Genomic DNA, 18,056 nt, shown 5'->3' with positions numbered 1-18,056 from the left:
TGATTATGACATCGAGATTTTAGAATTTCTTATAATGCCCTTTCCTCCATTACTATTGCAATCTTTGTTTAAACTAAATGAGCAGCATTCTTAATTTCTGATCTTCTAATAAAAATGAGTGGCATCTTTAAACGATCACAAAAACTCGTTGCCTCTATTACTCATCACTGATTGCTCCCACTTCCTCATTTAGATGATTTCAATCTCATTTTACAATCAGATAGAATTATTTCTCCAAGGACATACTAGACAGCTGCTTGCTGTAAGGGGTACAATACTAAACTACTGTATTAGGCTTAACCATACAGGAGGACATTAAGACATTTTCTTTTACAGAATATCCGAAATTACCTTTCTTAGGTGAAACTAACCATGGGTAACTTTCTACTATGTAACTCTGACATAATTACTTTTCTATATGTCTTTAATACTTAGTTTTGAGAAGAAATGGGCTTTGGGGATATCCACCTAAAATTACCAACATACTCATATACATTTTCTTAACACAAATAAAATTTCATGGTATAATTTACAATGTTATTTTAGAAATAAATCTATATAAGAACACCACAACTTTCTGAAAATGTATCCTCTTATTTTTTTTCAGTTTCATCTATTGCTTGGTATATCTGTATTAATAGTTAAAGAGTTAAATACGTTCCTCCCTAACACACACACACACACAAATTTACTAAAAGCAAACAAAACTTTTGGTCAATTATTTTATGTAATTAATATACATAAGATAGGTCTGTTTCTTTATCTGAAACTGGCTATAATGCTGATTACTCTAGAGGTAAACTTTGTGTAAGACTGACTCCCAATAAATACCACCCAAAGTACTTAAGCTTTAATACAGTCACCTCCCAGGCCCATCTCCCCACGCAAAACAGCTTCAGGACAAAGTGACTTCAGTTTCATAAAGTAGACACTGAGAGCAGCTTTAAGTGAGGCTCTGGGATACAGCTGTAACTGTCACTTCTCTCCACAAGTTCACGGGCAAAGTTGTCCTCTTATATACAACAGGAAGGACACCACTCTTAATTATTAGAAATAAATAAATAAATAAAATAAAACATCAACAATTTTTATTCTAAAAAAAAATTATTAGACAAACTCTGAGCTCCACTACTCTTGTGAGAAAACTAGAGATTAGATAAACCTACTTAATAAAACATTAAAAATGCTATGCTTGCTTAAAAGGACAGGCTTTGTGAATCCAATGGACTTCCTTCCACTTTTAGTAGCATTCATTCCCGTGATAGGACTCTGGACTAGACCTCAAATTGACGGCCACATTTATTTCTTCAGAATCAAAACGAACATTCCAGTACCAGTTGCAAACGTCTGGTATGCAAAATAACATCCAAAAGAAGAAAATTGTAAATTTTAAAAAACAAAAACAAAATTGTGCTTCTTTCCTTTACCAGATCTTACAAAACAAACAAACTAACGAAACCCTCTACTGCCCCTTAGCTGACATTTAAGAACTCAAGATGAAAATGTGTACGCACAGCAGGCTGGGAAGATGAAGATGATGATGGTGTTAAGATACCAATGAGCCCTGAGGTAAGAGAGAGCCTCCGGCCCTCTGCGTTGGGTTCCTTGAAAAGCTCCGTTTTGGATGACTTGGGGGCGCTGGAGTAAGACTTGCTGAGCAACTTGTGATTCTTGAGTCCATATAATTCTTCCATTCTGAGGTTACTGGAATAAGACCTGCTTAACAGTTTGTGAGGCTTCAGGCTGGCGTTGTGCTCACAGCGCGGGTCTCCAGAACAAGAGCGAGTCAAGAGTTTGTGCGACTTGAGAGCGAGGCAGTCCTCCTGCTTGACGGCTGCAGGGCAGGGACGGTTCAAGAGTTTGTGCGACTTAATGGTCGTCACCGCCTGCTCAGCCCGGGGGTCGCTGGACAGCGAGCGACCGAAGGTCCTGTGTGGTTTCGGGGCGCACACGTCCTCCGTCTTGACTGTGCTGGAGCAAGTCCTCCGCAGCAGCTTATGCGTCTTGGAGATCCCGTCTTGCTCCGATTTCAGTTTGGATTTGCTTTTTCCACAACCAGGGGGGGGATAACTTGGCGACCTTCAAAATGCAACAATGAACAGGGCAAATCGTGAGCGCAACAGACCATGCAGAAACACTTGTCGGGCTCAATCAACTCAACTCTGCTGCAAATACCATGTCTTTTTAATTCAGCTTATCCAGCCAAAATTGAAACCAAATATGTATGGAAAGATCACAGGGACTGAATGCTATGTTTCCTGGAAAGCAAAGAAGGTTTGTCCAGTTTGTTTGTGTTTTTTTTCCCCCTCCTACCTATCCCAGAGCCCTATAAACGACTAATTTTGGTAGGGAAAACTCTATGTGATTAGAAACCAAAAAATGTAATTTTAGTAAATTTATCCCATGTAAAGGAAACACAAACTCAAAACACAGAAATGAGTATCTGTGTTTTTTGATGGAATGGATGTAACTTGGTCTGTTCTTTAAAGTCATAAAGAAAATAAACAGATGCCAACACTGTAGCAGGAATGCTTTGAATTAAATAACCATGGAATATCACAGGTGCAGCGTTTAGTAAGATGATGGAAAGACGTCTGGTTACCCACCTGCGCAAGGTAGAAAATAGATGCAGGGGAGACTTCACTTTCTTCTCTGACAGCTTCTTATTGTGCAGGCAACTGGATTTTTCTTTGCTCTGTTTCCACTGCTGTGTAACAAATGTCTGCATGATTCTGTCAAACCAGAGGTAAGTTTGTTATCACAGTTCCAAGGTAATTTAATATCAGATTTCTGTATGGATTATGTAGAGAATGCATTTATCAAAGGAAAATAAATGCATGGTAATTAGGCGGAGTTTAATTTTGAACCATACAAGATGTCTTCTTGTGTAGGAAAGCATCCTATAGAAAATTTCTATGATTTTACTGTTACAATTAATAATTAATTAATTACTGTGACATAATTAAAAATACAAACGATTAAGAAGTTGATAAAAGAATAAGGATATAAAGAGATTTATAAGGACGGCCTTTAGGATCAATACCTTTAGCTGAGGTGGCAAAAGAAAAGTCTGAATTATTTTGTTGGTGCCAGCAACACAGGTTTTAAAAAAATGTTTTGTTAGTAATTATGATTTATTAAGATTCAAGTAAAGTTCTTTTCCTTCTCCTTAATTTGCTTAGTATTTTTCTTCATGAAAAAGAAAACAAAATGAAACTACAAAATCGTAAACAAAAATAAGCCATGCAAAATTGACTCTATGGAGAATTAGGAGGTCAGCAAGTTTTACATTCAGCACAGCCGCCATTCACTTTAAAATGTGCTGGTTTTTTAAAAGATGGTGAGCCTCTAAGAAGTTTTAGTTCCTTTCCTAAGGCAGGAATTTGGTAACTTCTGATCTCAATATTTTCTAAGTCAAGACCATGGCATCACTGTTTTGTGATAAAGAATTCTAGAATGTCAACTATGGATTTAAGACACAGCCTTGTTTTCTGAGAAGGGTCTCAGGCTGTGACAGCTTCTCTGAATCCCATCCCTCCGGTGACAATGGAGGAGAGTCCCCTAAGGCTGATATTTAAGCAGAGGCAAAATTTTACAATTAAACATTGTACGCAATAAATTAAACATTTTGATTTTCTTTCCCATGTCAATTCAGCAGGTCCTGCTTTCCTGCTCTTCTCAGTTGTTTCTAACATAGACTGCTTTTGGACCGGGAAGATGGTACCAATATCTACTATTTACAATACAGCAGGGTGTGAAAGAGGAACTTTATATACAGATTTTTTTTCTCCTTCCACACATTTCACAAATAAGGTAAGGAAATGAAATCTCTCCAAGTTAGCCTGGATAGTAAGCAGCAGAGCTGTAACACCTATGTTATGAAAAAAATCATAGGGGGAAAAAAAAATCATAGGGGGAAAAAAAATCATAGGGGGAAAAAAATCATAGGGGGAAAAAAAAAAGATGTGCTAAGATGAGGTGGTGGCCAACTTGAATGGCTTAACATAGAAGGCAGGCTCCATGCTTAGTTCCAAGACCTGTAAGATACTGGCTTGAAAAACAAAATCCAATTGAAAAAACAAAGCCAATTGCACTGGAAAAGGATACCTAATCCAGTACAGGAAACTGAGAAAATTTCCCGTGATTTTTTTCCCTCACCCAATTTTCTCCCTCATTTAAAAAATTATTTTTAATGTAATGACTTTATTTTTTTAGAGCATTTTTAGGTGCACAGCAAAATTGAGAGGAAGGTACTGAGATTTCGCATATGCCCCCTGCCCATAGCTTCCCTATTACCAACATCTCCTGACAGAGCCGTGCATTTGCTACAACTGATGAATCTATATTGAGCCCTTAAAAAGAAAACACCGCATAATATCATGTGCTAAATATATGTTGCAAATTGAATTTAGTTTCAAAGATGTGGAATTCTAAACATTAAGGGTTTATTTTCTAATTTTTATATGCCCACCTCCTCAGGTGGAAGGCAGGATGTTAGAGGGAGGAGAGTGAATCCAGGGGGGCAGATGGAAGGAATCTGGCTCAGTTCTAAAGTGAGCTCTGCCAACTAAATTATTGATGCAGCTCTTAGCATCAGGATGACTTCCGCTCCTGAGGCATTTACTTCAAAAAGCTTTGTTGAATAAAAATGGGGCGGGGAGTGGTGAGCAAAATGAGAACTCAGTTCTCTTTAATAGAAATTTGTTTTTTATTCATTGGAAAACTTACTTTTTCAGCTGATGTCCCAGTCCAAATCTCTCTTTTGTGGAAATCTGAAAGACATCAACAGTGGGCACTGCAAAGGAAAAACAATCAGCCTAAATGTTGAGTTGAAACTCAACCATCAGCCAGGAAAAAGTCTGAAAAGTAATATATATATTACTATGTATATGTAATATATATGTATATACATACATACACGTTTTAAAATAGTCTACACACAAACCTACACATGGCTATTTATGCTTTATAGAGAGATTTTGGAGATCATTCTAGGTTAGTATATATTATATATACTAATGTATAATATATGCATATGTAAATGCACAATATATATGATAATGAAGAATGATCTCCAAAAATATATGTTAAGTGTAAATAGCAATGTGTAGGATAGTTTACACACTATTCCTTAGGTGGAAGAGAGACACGTTTGTATACACATAGACCTTTTTTTAAGAATAAAACAATGGAGGATGACAGTAGGCATAGGATACTCACTTTGCACTGCACACCCTCTTGTGGGCTTCATATTTGTATCAGATACATATATTTCTATAAGTTAATAACTATGCTGCTTATGAAATTGATAACCTCCAAAAGAGTCACTCACCATTCATTATTCACTGGTTTAAAGGGTATTTATTGTTTTCTCACTGTGCCAGCCACTATAGACAGAGTAGCAAAAAACACGCACAAATATCCCTGCCCTCATGAGCCTTAGGAAAGAGAAGGAGACAGACAGAAAATAGATAAAATGTCACGTGGTGATAAAGGCTCTGGATAAAAATAAAGACGGAAAAGGGTGGGGGTGGGTGCTGAAGGTTATGTGAGCATAAACAGACTTCAACATTAGATAATATGGCAGGAAGAAAAGGGTCCCAGCCAGAGGAAACACAGGGCAGTGCCCCTGAGGTAGAAATGTGCTTCAATATTCTAGGACCAGCAGGGAGAGCTGGAGAGAAGTGAACAAGGTATCCCGTTAGGAGATGAGATGAGAGAAGGACCACAAACAGTGTAGGTTCCATGTAAAGAGCAAGGATAGAAATAGGAAAATCAGTCTGGAACTCATTACAGTAATTAAGGGAAGAGTATAGTGGCTTGGATGAGCAGAGGTGGTGAACATTTTGGATTCACACTCTCTGGGAGAGCTGACAGATTTTGCTGATGGACTGAATTTAAAGTGTCAGAAAAAGAAAGGAGTCAGGGATGAATCAAAGGATTTTTGGCCTGAGCAACCAGAAGGATGAAACTTACCAATTCCTGGTACGTGAAAGACTGCAAGAGAATCAGGTTTGGAGCAGTGGGGAAGACTGGCAACTTGACTCTGGCTATTGTAAATTTGAGATGCTTATTTGTCACTCAAGTGGAAAAGTTAAGTAGGCAACTGGATAAAGAAATCTGGTGTTTATGCATTCGGATGAGAGGAATGTGCTAAAGACATAAATGTGGGGGGAATTCCCTGGCGGTCCAGTGGTTAGGACTCCGAGCTCTCACTGCCGAGGGTCCGGGTTCAACCCCAGGTCGGGAAACTAAGATCCCACCAGTCCCACGGCACAGCCAAAAAAAAAAAAAAAAGACTTCTATGTGGAAGAGCAAAAATACATATGTACTTAAAGGTACGAGGCTGGATGAGAAACTATGAGTGAGTGTAGATGGCGGAGAGAAGTCTAAGGATTCAGCCTGAGCCATTCAGTATCTAGAGGCTCAGCAAACAAGGCTGAAGAGGAATGGCTGGGAGGACGGAAAATTCCAGAATGCTGTTAATCTGGACAAATATTCAAAAAAAGTTTCCAAGGAGGGGGTAAACAACTGTTATCAAATGCTGCTAAGTTAATTAAGATGAGGATTCAAAATTGGTCATGGGGTCATTAAGCAATATTCTAGTCACTGCTGACATTGACAAGAGCAGCGTTTGTGAAATGATGCATCCAAAACACATCTACAGCGTATTCAAGGAGAAAAAAAGAGGAAAGAAAATGAAGGAAGCTAGAGGGCAGACAGCAGAAGCAAGAACTACAATCCTGCAGCCTGTGGAATGAAAACGACATTCACAGAAAGATAGACCAAATGAAAAGGCAGAGGACTCGGTACCAGAAGAAGGAACAAGATAAAACCCCAGAAAAACAACTAAATATATATGCTGTCTACAAGAGACCCATTTCAGACCTAGGGACACATACAGACTGAAAGTGAGGGGATGGAAAAAGATATTCCATGCAAATGGAAATCAAAAGAAAGCTGGAGTAGCAATACTCATAACAGATAAAATAGACTTCAAAATAAAGAATGTTACAGGAGACAAGGAAGGACACTACATAATAATCAAGGGATCAATCCAAGAAGAAGATACAACAATTATAAATATATCTGCACCCAACATAGGAGCACCTCAATGCATAAGGCAAATGCAAAAAGCTATAAAAGAGGAAATCGACAGTAACACAATAATAGTGGGGGACTTTAACACCTCACTTACACCAATGGACAGATCATCCAGAAAGAAAATTAAGAAGGAAACACAAGCTTTAAATGACACAATAGACCAGACAGATTTAATTGATATTTATAGGACATTCCATCCAAAACCAGCAGATTACACTTTCTTCTCAAGGGCACATGGAACATTCTCCAGGAGAGATCACATCTTGGGTCACAAATCAAGCCTTGGTAAACTTAAGAAAACTGAAATCATATCAAGCATCTTTTCCGACCACAACGCTATGAGATTAGAAATAAATTACAGGGAAAAAACCGCAAAAAACACAAACACATGAAGGCTAAACAATACGTTACTAACCAAAAGATCACTGAAGAAATCAAAGAGGAAATCAAAAAACCTAGAGAAAAATGACAACAAAACACGATGATCCAAAATCTATGGGATGCAGAAAAGCAGTTCTAAGAGGGAAGTTTATAGCAATACAAGCCTACCTCAAGACTCAAACAAACAATCTAACCTTGCCCCTAAAGGAACTAGAGAAAGAAGAACAAACAAAACCCAAAGTTAGTAGAAGGAAAGAAATCATAAAGATCAGAGCAGAAATAAATGAAATAGAAACAAAGAAAATAATAGCAAAGATCAATAAAACTAAAAGCTGGTTCTTTGAGAAGATGAACAAAACTGATAACCCATTAGCCAGACTCATCAAGAAAAAGAGGGAGAGGACTCAAATCAATAAAATTTGAAATGAAAAAGGAGAAGTTACAACAGACACCACAGAAATACAAAGCTCATAAAAGGCTATTACAAGCAACTCTATTCCAATAAAATGGACAACCTGCAAGAAACAGACAAATTCTTAAAAGGTATAACCTTCCAAGACTGAACCAGGAAGAAATAGATAATATGAACAGACCAATCACAAGTAATGAAATTGAAACTGTGATTAAAAATCTTCCAACAAACAAAAGTCCAGGACCAGATGGCTTCACAGGTGAATTCTATAAACATTTAGAGAAGAGCTAACACCCATCCTTCTCTAACTCTTCCAAAAAATTGCAGAGGAAGGAACACTCCCAAACTCATTCTATGAGGCTACCATCACCCTGATACCAAAACCAGACAAAGATACTATAAAAAAAGAAAATTACAGACCAGTATCACTGATGAATATAGATGCAAAAATCCTCAACAAAATACTAGCAAACAGAATCCAACAACACATTAAAAGGATCATACACCATGATCAAGTGGGATTTATCCCAGGGATGCAAGGATTCTTCAATATACACAAATCAATCAATGTGATACACTATACTAACAAACTGAAGAATAAAAACCATATGATCATCTCAATAGATGCAGAAACATCTTTTGACAAAATTCAACACCATTTATGATAAAAATTCTCCAGAAAGTGGGCATAGAGGGAACCTACCTCAACATAATAAAGGCCATATACGACAAATCCACAGCAAACATCATTCTCAATGGTGAAAACCTGAAAGCATTTCCTCTAAGATCAGGAACAAGACAAGGTTGCCCACTCTTGCCACTATTATTCAACATAGTTTTGGAAGTCCTAGCCATGGCAATCAGAGAAGAAAAAGAAATAAAAGGAATACAAATTGGAAAAGAAGACATAAAACTGTCCCTGTTTGCAGATGACATGCTACTATATATAGATAATCCTAAAGATGCTACCAGAAAACTGCTAGAGCTAATCAATGAATTTGGTAAAGTTGCAGGATACAAAATTGATGCACAGAAGTCTCTTGGATTCCTATACACTAACAATGAAAGATCAGAAAGAGAAATTAAGGAAACAATCCCATTCACCACTGCAACAAAAAGAATAAAATACCTAGGAATAAACCTATCTAAGGAGGTAAAAGACCTCTACTCAGAAAACTATAAGACACTGATGAAAGAAATCAAAGATGACACAACCAGATGAAGAGGTATACCATGTTCTTGGATTGGAAGAATCAATATCGTGAAAATGACTAAATTACCCAAAGCACTCTACAGATTCAGTGCAATCCCTATTAAATTACCAATGGCATTCTTTAAAGAACTAGAACAAAAATCTTAAAATTTGTATGGAACCACAAAGACCCCAAATAGCCAAAGCAATCTTGAGGGGAAAAAAAGGAGCTGGAGAAATCAGGCTCCCCGACTTCAGACTATACTACAAAGCTACAGTAATCAAGACAATATGGTACTGGCACAAAAACAGAAATACAGATCAATGGAACAGGATAGAAAGCCTAGAGTTAAACCCATGCACCTATGGTCAACTAATCTATGACAAAGGAGGCAAGGATATACAATGGAGATAAGACAGTCTCTTCAATAAGTGGTGCTGGGAAAACTGGACAGCTACATGTAAAAGAGTAAAATTAGAACACTCCCTAACACCATACACAAAAATAAACTCAAAATGGATTAGAGACCTAAATGTAAAAGCAGACACTATAAAACTCTTAGAGGAAAACATAAGAAGAACACTCTTTGACATAAATCACAGCATGATCTTTTTTGATCCACCTCCTAGAGTAATGGAAATAAAAACAAAAATAAACAAATGGGACTGAATGAAACTTCAAAGCTTTTGCACAGCAAAGGAAACCATAAACAAGACGAAAAGACAACCCTCAGAATGGGAGAAAATATTTGCAAACGAATCAACAGACAAAGGATTAATCTCCAAAATATATAAGGAACTCATGCAGCTCAATATTAAAAAAACAAACAACCCAATCCAAAAATGGGCAGAAGACCTAAATAGACATTTCTCCAAAGAAGACATACAGATGGCCAAGAAGCACATGAAAAGCTGCTCAACATCACTAATTATTAGAGAAATGCAAATCAAAACTACAATGAGGTATCACCTCACACCAGTTAGAATGGGCATCATCAGAAAATCTACAAACAACAAATGCTGGAGAGGGTGGGTGTGGAGAAAAGGGAACCCTCTTGCACTGTTGGTGGGAATGTAAATTGATACAACCACTATGGAGAATAGTATGGAGGTTCCTTAGAAAACTAAAAATAGAATTACCATATGACCCAGCAATCCCTCTACTGGGCATATACCCAGAGAAAAACATAATTCAAAAAGACACATGCACCCCAATGTTCACTGCAGCACTATTTACAGTAGCCAGGTCATGGAAGCAACCTAAATGCCCATCGACAGATGAACGGATAAAGAAGATGTGGTACATATATACAATGGAATATTACACAGCCATAAAAAGGAACGAATTTGGGTCATTTGTAGAGATGTGGATGGACCTAGAGACTGTCATACAGAGTGAAGTAAGTCAGAAAGAGAAAAACAATATCATCTATTAATGCATATATGTGGAATCTAGAAAAATGGTACAGATGAACCGGTTTGCAAGGCAGAAATAGAGACACAGACGTAGGGAACAAAGGTATGGACACCAAGGGGGGGAAAGCAGGGGGGAGGTGGTGGTGGTGGGATGAATTGGGAGATTGGGATTGACATATATACACTAATATGTATAAAACGGATAACTAATAAGAACCTGCTGTAGAAAAAATAAATAGAATTTCAAAAAAAAACTGAAGTAATAAGCTAATAGAGACAAATCTAATGAAGATATTTAACAGTCATGGGAAGCAGAGTGTTAGGGACTAAGTTAAGAATGATTTGAGGTCTAAAGGTGTTTGTTTTAAAGATGAGAGGAATTTTTTTTTTTTCCTGAAGGAAATCTTTTAGAAGAAAGAGACATGAACAGTACAAGAAGGAGAGAGAGAATTGCTGAAGGGTATCTTAATTAGGTGAAAGGAGATGGAAGCTAGCATGCAAATGCAAGGATGATATTGCACAGGAGCATGGATAGCACCATTCATACTAACAGTTGGGATAACTGTTAGTTATTAATAAGACAGAGCAAAGACTGTCTTATTAATAGGACATTCTCAGACCACACATGCTCCACATAGTAAACCAGGCTGGTATCCCCAGTTGCCTCACCATCTTGGCCATTAGTCTGAGATACAAACACTCCACTGATCAAAGAAAATGAGTGTTATATCACCCATCAGTTTCTTTCCTGAAAACATTCTAATCCTTAACATAGAGAGTACATCACTCCAATCCCACGTGTCCCAAACCCAAGGCTATAGAAAAGTGAATAAAAAATCCTAACTTGAAAACTCAGGGGAATTATTTTTTAAAGAAAAAGATGACAAAACTAGAACACAGTGTGTTCTCTCTAAGATTTAAGAAGACACAGTCTCTTCTCAGGCAGATGGAAAAAGTAACTGGGAAGATGGAGGCAAAGAAACAAAAGGGACCTGGTTTAAAAAAATGCAGAAAAATCCAAAACACACTAGAACTGAAATCTTCACTGAAGAAAATTGTATAAGACACATAGAGAGAGAAAGAAGAGATATAATAGACACAACTGTTTATCCAGAATATATTAATTATCCTATAAATTAATAATACAAGGGCCAAAACTTATTCATACTATGAATGGCTAGAAAATAAATGTCACCAACATTGACTCAATTAGTAGTATAAAATCTGAATGACCCCAAATTTTGGAATACACTGAAAGAGCTAACAAGATGTTACTTCTAAAAATATTCCAAAATTCAAGTGACAAAATTCTTATTACTATTAAAATTAATGCAATTAATTATTGTAATTTATTATATTTAATGTATTCATATAAGATGTTAGTAATCAGTGAAATTGGATGTAGAGTGTATGAGGACTCTGCACTACCTCTGCAGTTTTCTGTAAACCTAAAAATGTTTTAGATTAATTTTTTTAAATGTTTGTAAAGGTAATAGATTTTTTTTTTAAGTACAGCAATTTATTAAACAGATACCTTTTATTTTTCTGATTTTTGTCCTGGAACAGGAAGAAATACCAAAAACATTTCAATGCTGAGGACTAAAACTCCAAATTGCAACGTACAAGATGGTTGGTGAGAAGTAAACAAAAGTAATTGTATGCCATCATATGAAAAGCAAGTCACATACAGAATAAAATTTGTTCCTGTACTATATCTACTAATTTAAATCATGATGCTAATAATTATCAAATTACTACTAAGTATTTTCTAAGGATATATTATATGCATAGGACTATATTCTAGTTCCTGATTGGGTTCACAAGAAATATAAAACCTAGGTCTACCATATATTCTTTTCTTCCTTCGAAGTGAGAGAGTGCCATGGACATATATACACTACCAAATGCAAAACAGATAGTGGGAAGCAGCCGCATAGCACAGGGAGATCAGCTTGGTGCTTTGTGACCACCTAGAGGGGTGGGATAGGGAGGGTGGGAGGGAGACACAAGGGGGAGGGGATATGGGGATATATGTATATGTATAGCTGATGCACTTTGTTATACAGCAGAAACTAACACAACACTGTAAAGCAATTATACTCCAATGAAGATGTTAAACAAACAAAAAAAAGAACACATGGTGCTATGGGGATGGATGGTGGTGATGGCTGCACAACAATGTGAAAGTATTTAATACCACTGAACTGTCCACTTAAAAATGGTACATTTTATATTATGTTTACCACAATTTAAAAAAGGAAGGTAATAGATTTTTGATAGCCAAAGCAATCAGTTAGAAAATAAACTGGAATATAAAAGTGCCATTAAGCAAACAAGTAAGTAGTACACAAATATTCAGGAATAAATTTAGCTAAAATCAGTCATATAAGGCAAAAACAAAACCAAAAACCAAAAACACAGAACTGTACAACATTTAAAAGTAGAATCTACAAATAAATGCTCCTTTATAGGAAAAGTAATAAATATTATAGAAATGTCTATTCTTCCAAAATTAAAAGTTTACCTCAACCAAATTCCCCACAGCATTCAGTTTTGGGGGCAATAGAATGAGAAAGATATACTAGTAAAATATTTTCTGTTTTACAAAAGGTAAAAGTTCAATTTTTCCTTGTCTCATAATTTAGGTTGGCAATAAGTGAGGGTCGCTCAAGATACGTGAAAATTAGTCCCACACTGTGGTCATGTAAACGTAGAGGTATCAATAATGAGATGATCTGCACAGGCAAACATTTTTAATAACATCAGCTATTTATCACTTTAAACTAAAAGCAGGCCTGTCCTTGAGATCATAAACTAGACTTATATACCAGCAATTCTGGAAAAAATATATAGTACCATAAGAATCATAACAACCTTGTCTTTTTAAAGTATATTTCCCCATGTACAATAAAAATAATCTTTATTTTTAACTTCAAATTGGATAAGGAGGTGTATTTCTTCAATTCTTATCAGAACTAACTCTAGAGTACAGTAAATGAGTAAATGTGGAATTCTCTTTTTGTTTTAAAGAAGTTTTAATATTTTTTTATTTTTTATTTTTTTGGCCGCGTACCATGTGGGATCTTAGTTCCCCGACCAGGGATCGAACCCGCACCCCCTGCACTGGAAGCGCGGAGTCTTAACCACTGGGTGGCCAGGGAAGTCCCTGGAATACTCTTTCTTTACTATCCTTTTTTTTTCCCCCACACTGTCTCTGTATTTCCTGTTTTCATTATAAAGAGTCTTTACTCTTCTTATCGGAAGAAATTATACACAAATCACACTAATTTCTGAAAGAAGTGCATTTCGACACTGCTTGAATTCTGAGGAAAACAGAACTCACATCTATAGGAACAAAATTATAATTCTTGGACGATTATTGATTTTGTGAACAAAATTCAAAATGATGCATAAATAAAATGAAAGCAATTGATAATAAAGAGGGGAAAATATGGTATCAGCAGAGATTGTAGTAAAATTAAAAATAGAAGGGGAACATTATATCAAAGCCTAAATTATGAAAAAAATTCACTCAATGGAGTAGAAGACAAATGAAAAAAACTTGGAAAATCAGAGGTGACAGATGAAAGACTAAGAGAAATGATAAACAGCATGGAGGATATGGGAATTAGATCCAATCTACATATATTGGGGCAAGCAGATAAAGAAGGTAAGCATACCAATCAAAAACAAATATATAAAGAGTAATATCAAGGAGAAAGAGAAAAAAATACCTCGATAAGTACACATAACAAAACATAAACAAAACCAAGATAGATTTCTTACAAATGAACAAAGTTAAACATTTCAGACACAGACTAGCAGAAGTTTTTAAAGCACTTTTGCCTTTTTGGGGGGAACTGTTATGAGCCCATAAATTTATAGTTGGTCAAGTTTGTCTCGTTCACAAAACAAAGAGTTCATTCTTAGGTATGAACAATGACGCATAACCCTCACGTTTCTTTGGTTAACAAACTATTAAATATGTAAATCAACTAACAAAGATGGAAAAATAACGAATTACAGATGAATTGCGATACTAAATAAATAGTATTGAGCAATAAAATGATCTAAACGTGAACTAAAATATAATTGTTGAAATATTTATAAAACCATGCAAATGTGACAAATCTTTAAAGAGATACTGTGAATGGAAAATCTCTGCCTAAATTTCAAGATTACATAAACACATGAGTAACAGTGGTAAGATTACATAAAAGCATGCCACATAGTCATCTGGCACAGATGGAACTGGGGTGAGTAGAGATTAAATGACCCAATTTTCTTCCTAACCCCATTAATTAAAAAAAAGTCCAGACATGAGGGCTTCTTTTGCTTTTAACCACCATCAGAATAAAATAGAATAAGTACATTTCAAATCACTAAAGAAAGAAAAATATTAGCGATACAGCAGAATACGTGGGAAAACAGCAAGAACACATACACCTATAGGCTGGAATATTGTGCAGATATTACAAATCATTCCATTTTAGAATATTTAACGACTGGAGGACAGGCTCATGACATAACATTAAAGCACACAGATATCTATACAATTTGATGTCAACTTTATAAAAATAAACCACATGTGCACAGAAAACAGAAACAACACCAAGCGATTTACAGGTTTCTCAGGATAGAGGGATTATGAGGAATTATTTTTCTTCTTTATTACATTTCTGTATATTTGAAGTAATCAAAATAAAGATATGTAACATCTATTTGTCTTTGCCTAGCATTAAATCACATCAGTTACTATGTGTTACTGTATGTTGATTATTTAAGTAGAATACATTATCCAAAAATTTAAAAATGGTGACAACAGAGACATTTTCAAAATGAGAGACTTTCCTATATATTTCATAAACTTGAAAGGGCAAATATTCTTCTTATGTGAAAACTAAGAGTAGATATAAGTTCCCTGATATGCCTAAAGAAAAATGTGCAGAGACCACGGTAATGTGTGCACAGCAGATTAAAAATGGCCACAATTTCGAGAGGTGCCGTCTATGTCCTGATCCCTTGATTCTGGGTGGGTTCATTGACAATTTTGATCAACAGAATACAATGAAAGAGCCGTTGAGTCTTTTAGCACACCCTGTCTCCTGGAACACTTGCTTTCAGATCCCTGCCACCATACTACAAGAAGCCCAAAGCACACGAAGAAGCCGTGTGTAAGGAGACACTCTAGTTAATAGCCCCAGCTGAGCCCTGCGTGGTCCCGAAATGACACCTGTATCAATTGCTAGCCATCTGAAGTCCAACCATCTTGAGCATCCAACCTAGTGGAGCCATTAATGACATAAACCCCACCCACCATCTGACTGCAAAGGCACGGGAGACCCCAAGCAGGAGCTGCCCAGTTGAGCCCCAAAGAATGGTGAGAGAGAAGTTGTTTTAAGCCACTTCGTTTTGAAGTGGTTTGTTCTGCAGCAGTAGATAACTGCAATAATATGAGTAGATGCAGTTGTGTGTGTGTGTGTGTGTGTGTGTGTGTGTGAGAGAGAGAGAAAGAGAGAGAGTGTGTGTTAGTAGGCAGAGAAAACATTTAAACCCAATAAGTCTTAGCAAGATTTATAACAGGGTCCTGTGTTATAAACAACTATTCCTTGAGATAAAGCAAAATCATCCCTTCAGGTATTGGAAATCAAAAATATTATTATGATCTCCATTTTCAAAAACAGAAATATGTTACACTTAGGCTAAATTCATCAGTAATTAAAGGTGAGATAAGTAAACATTAAAATTAAATCTCAGGTTCAGAGACACAAATAATTAAACTTAAGGGCAACCCTAAGTATACTTACTGAGAATCTATTATATGCAAAATTCTCTTTTAGGTTTTATTATGTTTGTTTCACAGCAACTTGTCAACTTCTGAAAACTATAAAACTAAATGTTATATGTTTCTGCTTCCAATAGTTATATTGGTCATAAAGCACCTCTGTTAGGATGCAAGGATATTTAAGTATCATTATGAAGATGGCTGCATTTATGCTCAGAATTACCAAATGAACAGTCATTTTACTTAATGCACAATGCACAACTAATGAACATTCAAAATAATAGAGAAATAAAACTAACCTGGGCCATTTAAATACTGTGTAAGTGAACAGTGTAGTCGGACAATTATAGGTTCTGTTCGAATCACTTCCCATGCCACAGCAATCTCCTCCTGTGCAAATATTTGAAAGATGAATTAGTCATCTTTTAGAGTCTTGATTTTTTTTCCAGATAAAATTTTTTAAACTTATTTTAAATCATTAAGGCCTATAAGTTATTTCAAAACATATTCGCTTGTGAAAAGAAAGCCAAAGTACTCTTAACTTTTGCCTTCTAAATCTGAAAATTAAAGTGAAAACTTAAGAAATAATGATATACTACAAGCCCATAGGTTTCAGAATATATTACAAGAACTGATGGAAAAAATATACATGTATATAAAATCTCTGCTTTTTTGACAACTCATAGCATTTCTTCATAAATCACTTTAACAAAGTCATTATGTTACTTATAGTATTATGTACAAGAGAAACTAAAATTAAATTTCTTCCAAGAATAAAAGTGTGTTTTTTAAATGTACCAATCATATTGCTTCAACTGATACTTACATCAAGAAAGCTAACATCAATATGCAGATCAATATCTACATCATCAATGGCTCCATATTCCCTGAAAGCAAAGATTAACATTATTTTTTTCATTTTCCTTAAAAGATAGGGTGTCCTAGCTTATTTTAAATTAAAATTTAATCATGAATTTTCATCTCTGATTTCCACAGATAGCTCAGAAATGACTGTGGACGTGAATTAACTAACTCAATTTAGTTGGATTGTGGTCTTATGTGACCTCTTTATACCATACAGATATCTTTCCATCTTCATGTTCAGGCAAATGCATACATAAATTCAAGAGTTATTTGGTTCATAGTTTCAAACATTCCCAGTTCTCTGTGACAAATTAAACAATCTTCTTATGTGACCACTCACTTTTCACTGTAGTCTCTGAAGATGAAGAGCTGCCTCTAAGGGCAAGAAAGGAGTTTCTGACACGAGGAAGGGGTGGAGGGATAAGTGACTGCCACAATAATGTGCCCATAAATTTTCCTGTCACGTTAGATGGTGGTTCTGAAACTGGTCCAGGTGCTCTGCCACTTAAATGTCACTATTTTTTGACAGGCAGCTCTAAAGGTCTGATGTATCAAAATTAAAACAAGTAACAACAGTATATTCCACATAAAGACATTATGGAGACCAACTTTTCTCCAGCCAACACAGTGCCACAAACTAGCATACAGTTAACAAAGATAATAAAAACAGCAATTTTTGTATTCTCCATACACACATCCCTATTTTTGATATTTTAATAAATTTCTTAAGTTACAAATACAAATCATAGTGAAGGAGAAAACTATAGAGATAACAGAAATTACAAAAGTTAATGGCCAATATTTATTGAGCACTTTCATGCCAGAAATCGTTCTAAGGATTTTGCATACATGCGATCATAGTGCACTATAGGTACTACTACCATTTATATTTATATAAATAC

The 18,056-nt window shown here is 35.8% G+C and overlaps 1 protein-coding gene across 3 annotated transcripts in view; it reads right to left on the bottom strand.

The window, feature by feature from the left end:
• Positions 1-18,056, bottom strand: part of PARP8 (poly(ADP-ribose) polymerase family member 8) — a 167,795-nt gene that overhangs the window by 45,310 nt on the left and 104,429 nt on the right. For all 3 annotated transcript variants that reach the window (XM_059916361.1, XM_059916359.1, XM_059916360.1), the window contains 5 exons: positions 17,117-17,177; positions 16,590-16,680; positions 4,729-4,795; positions 2,607-2,732; positions 1,515-2,079 (listed from right to left, as the gene is read on the bottom strand). In XM_059916361.1, the coding sequence (XP_059772344.1) occupies positions 1,515-2,079; positions 2,607-2,732; positions 4,729-4,795; positions 16,590-16,680; positions 17,117-17,177 (910 nt within the window). The remainder of the gene's footprint in view (positions 1-1,514; positions 2,080-2,606; positions 2,733-4,728; positions 4,796-16,589; positions 16,681-17,116; positions 17,178-18,056) is intronic.

This window comes from Balaenoptera ricei, chromosome 3 (assembly GCF_028023285.1).
Source record: "Balaenoptera ricei isolate mBalRic1 chromosome 3, mBalRic1.hap2, whole genome shotgun sequence".
NCBI classification, from domain to species: Eukaryota; Metazoa; Chordata; class Mammalia; order Artiodactyla; family Balaenopteridae; genus Balaenoptera; species Balaenoptera ricei.
The sequence above is the reverse complement of the archived record's forward strand: the minus strand, read 5'-3'. Positions and strand labels throughout refer to the sequence as shown.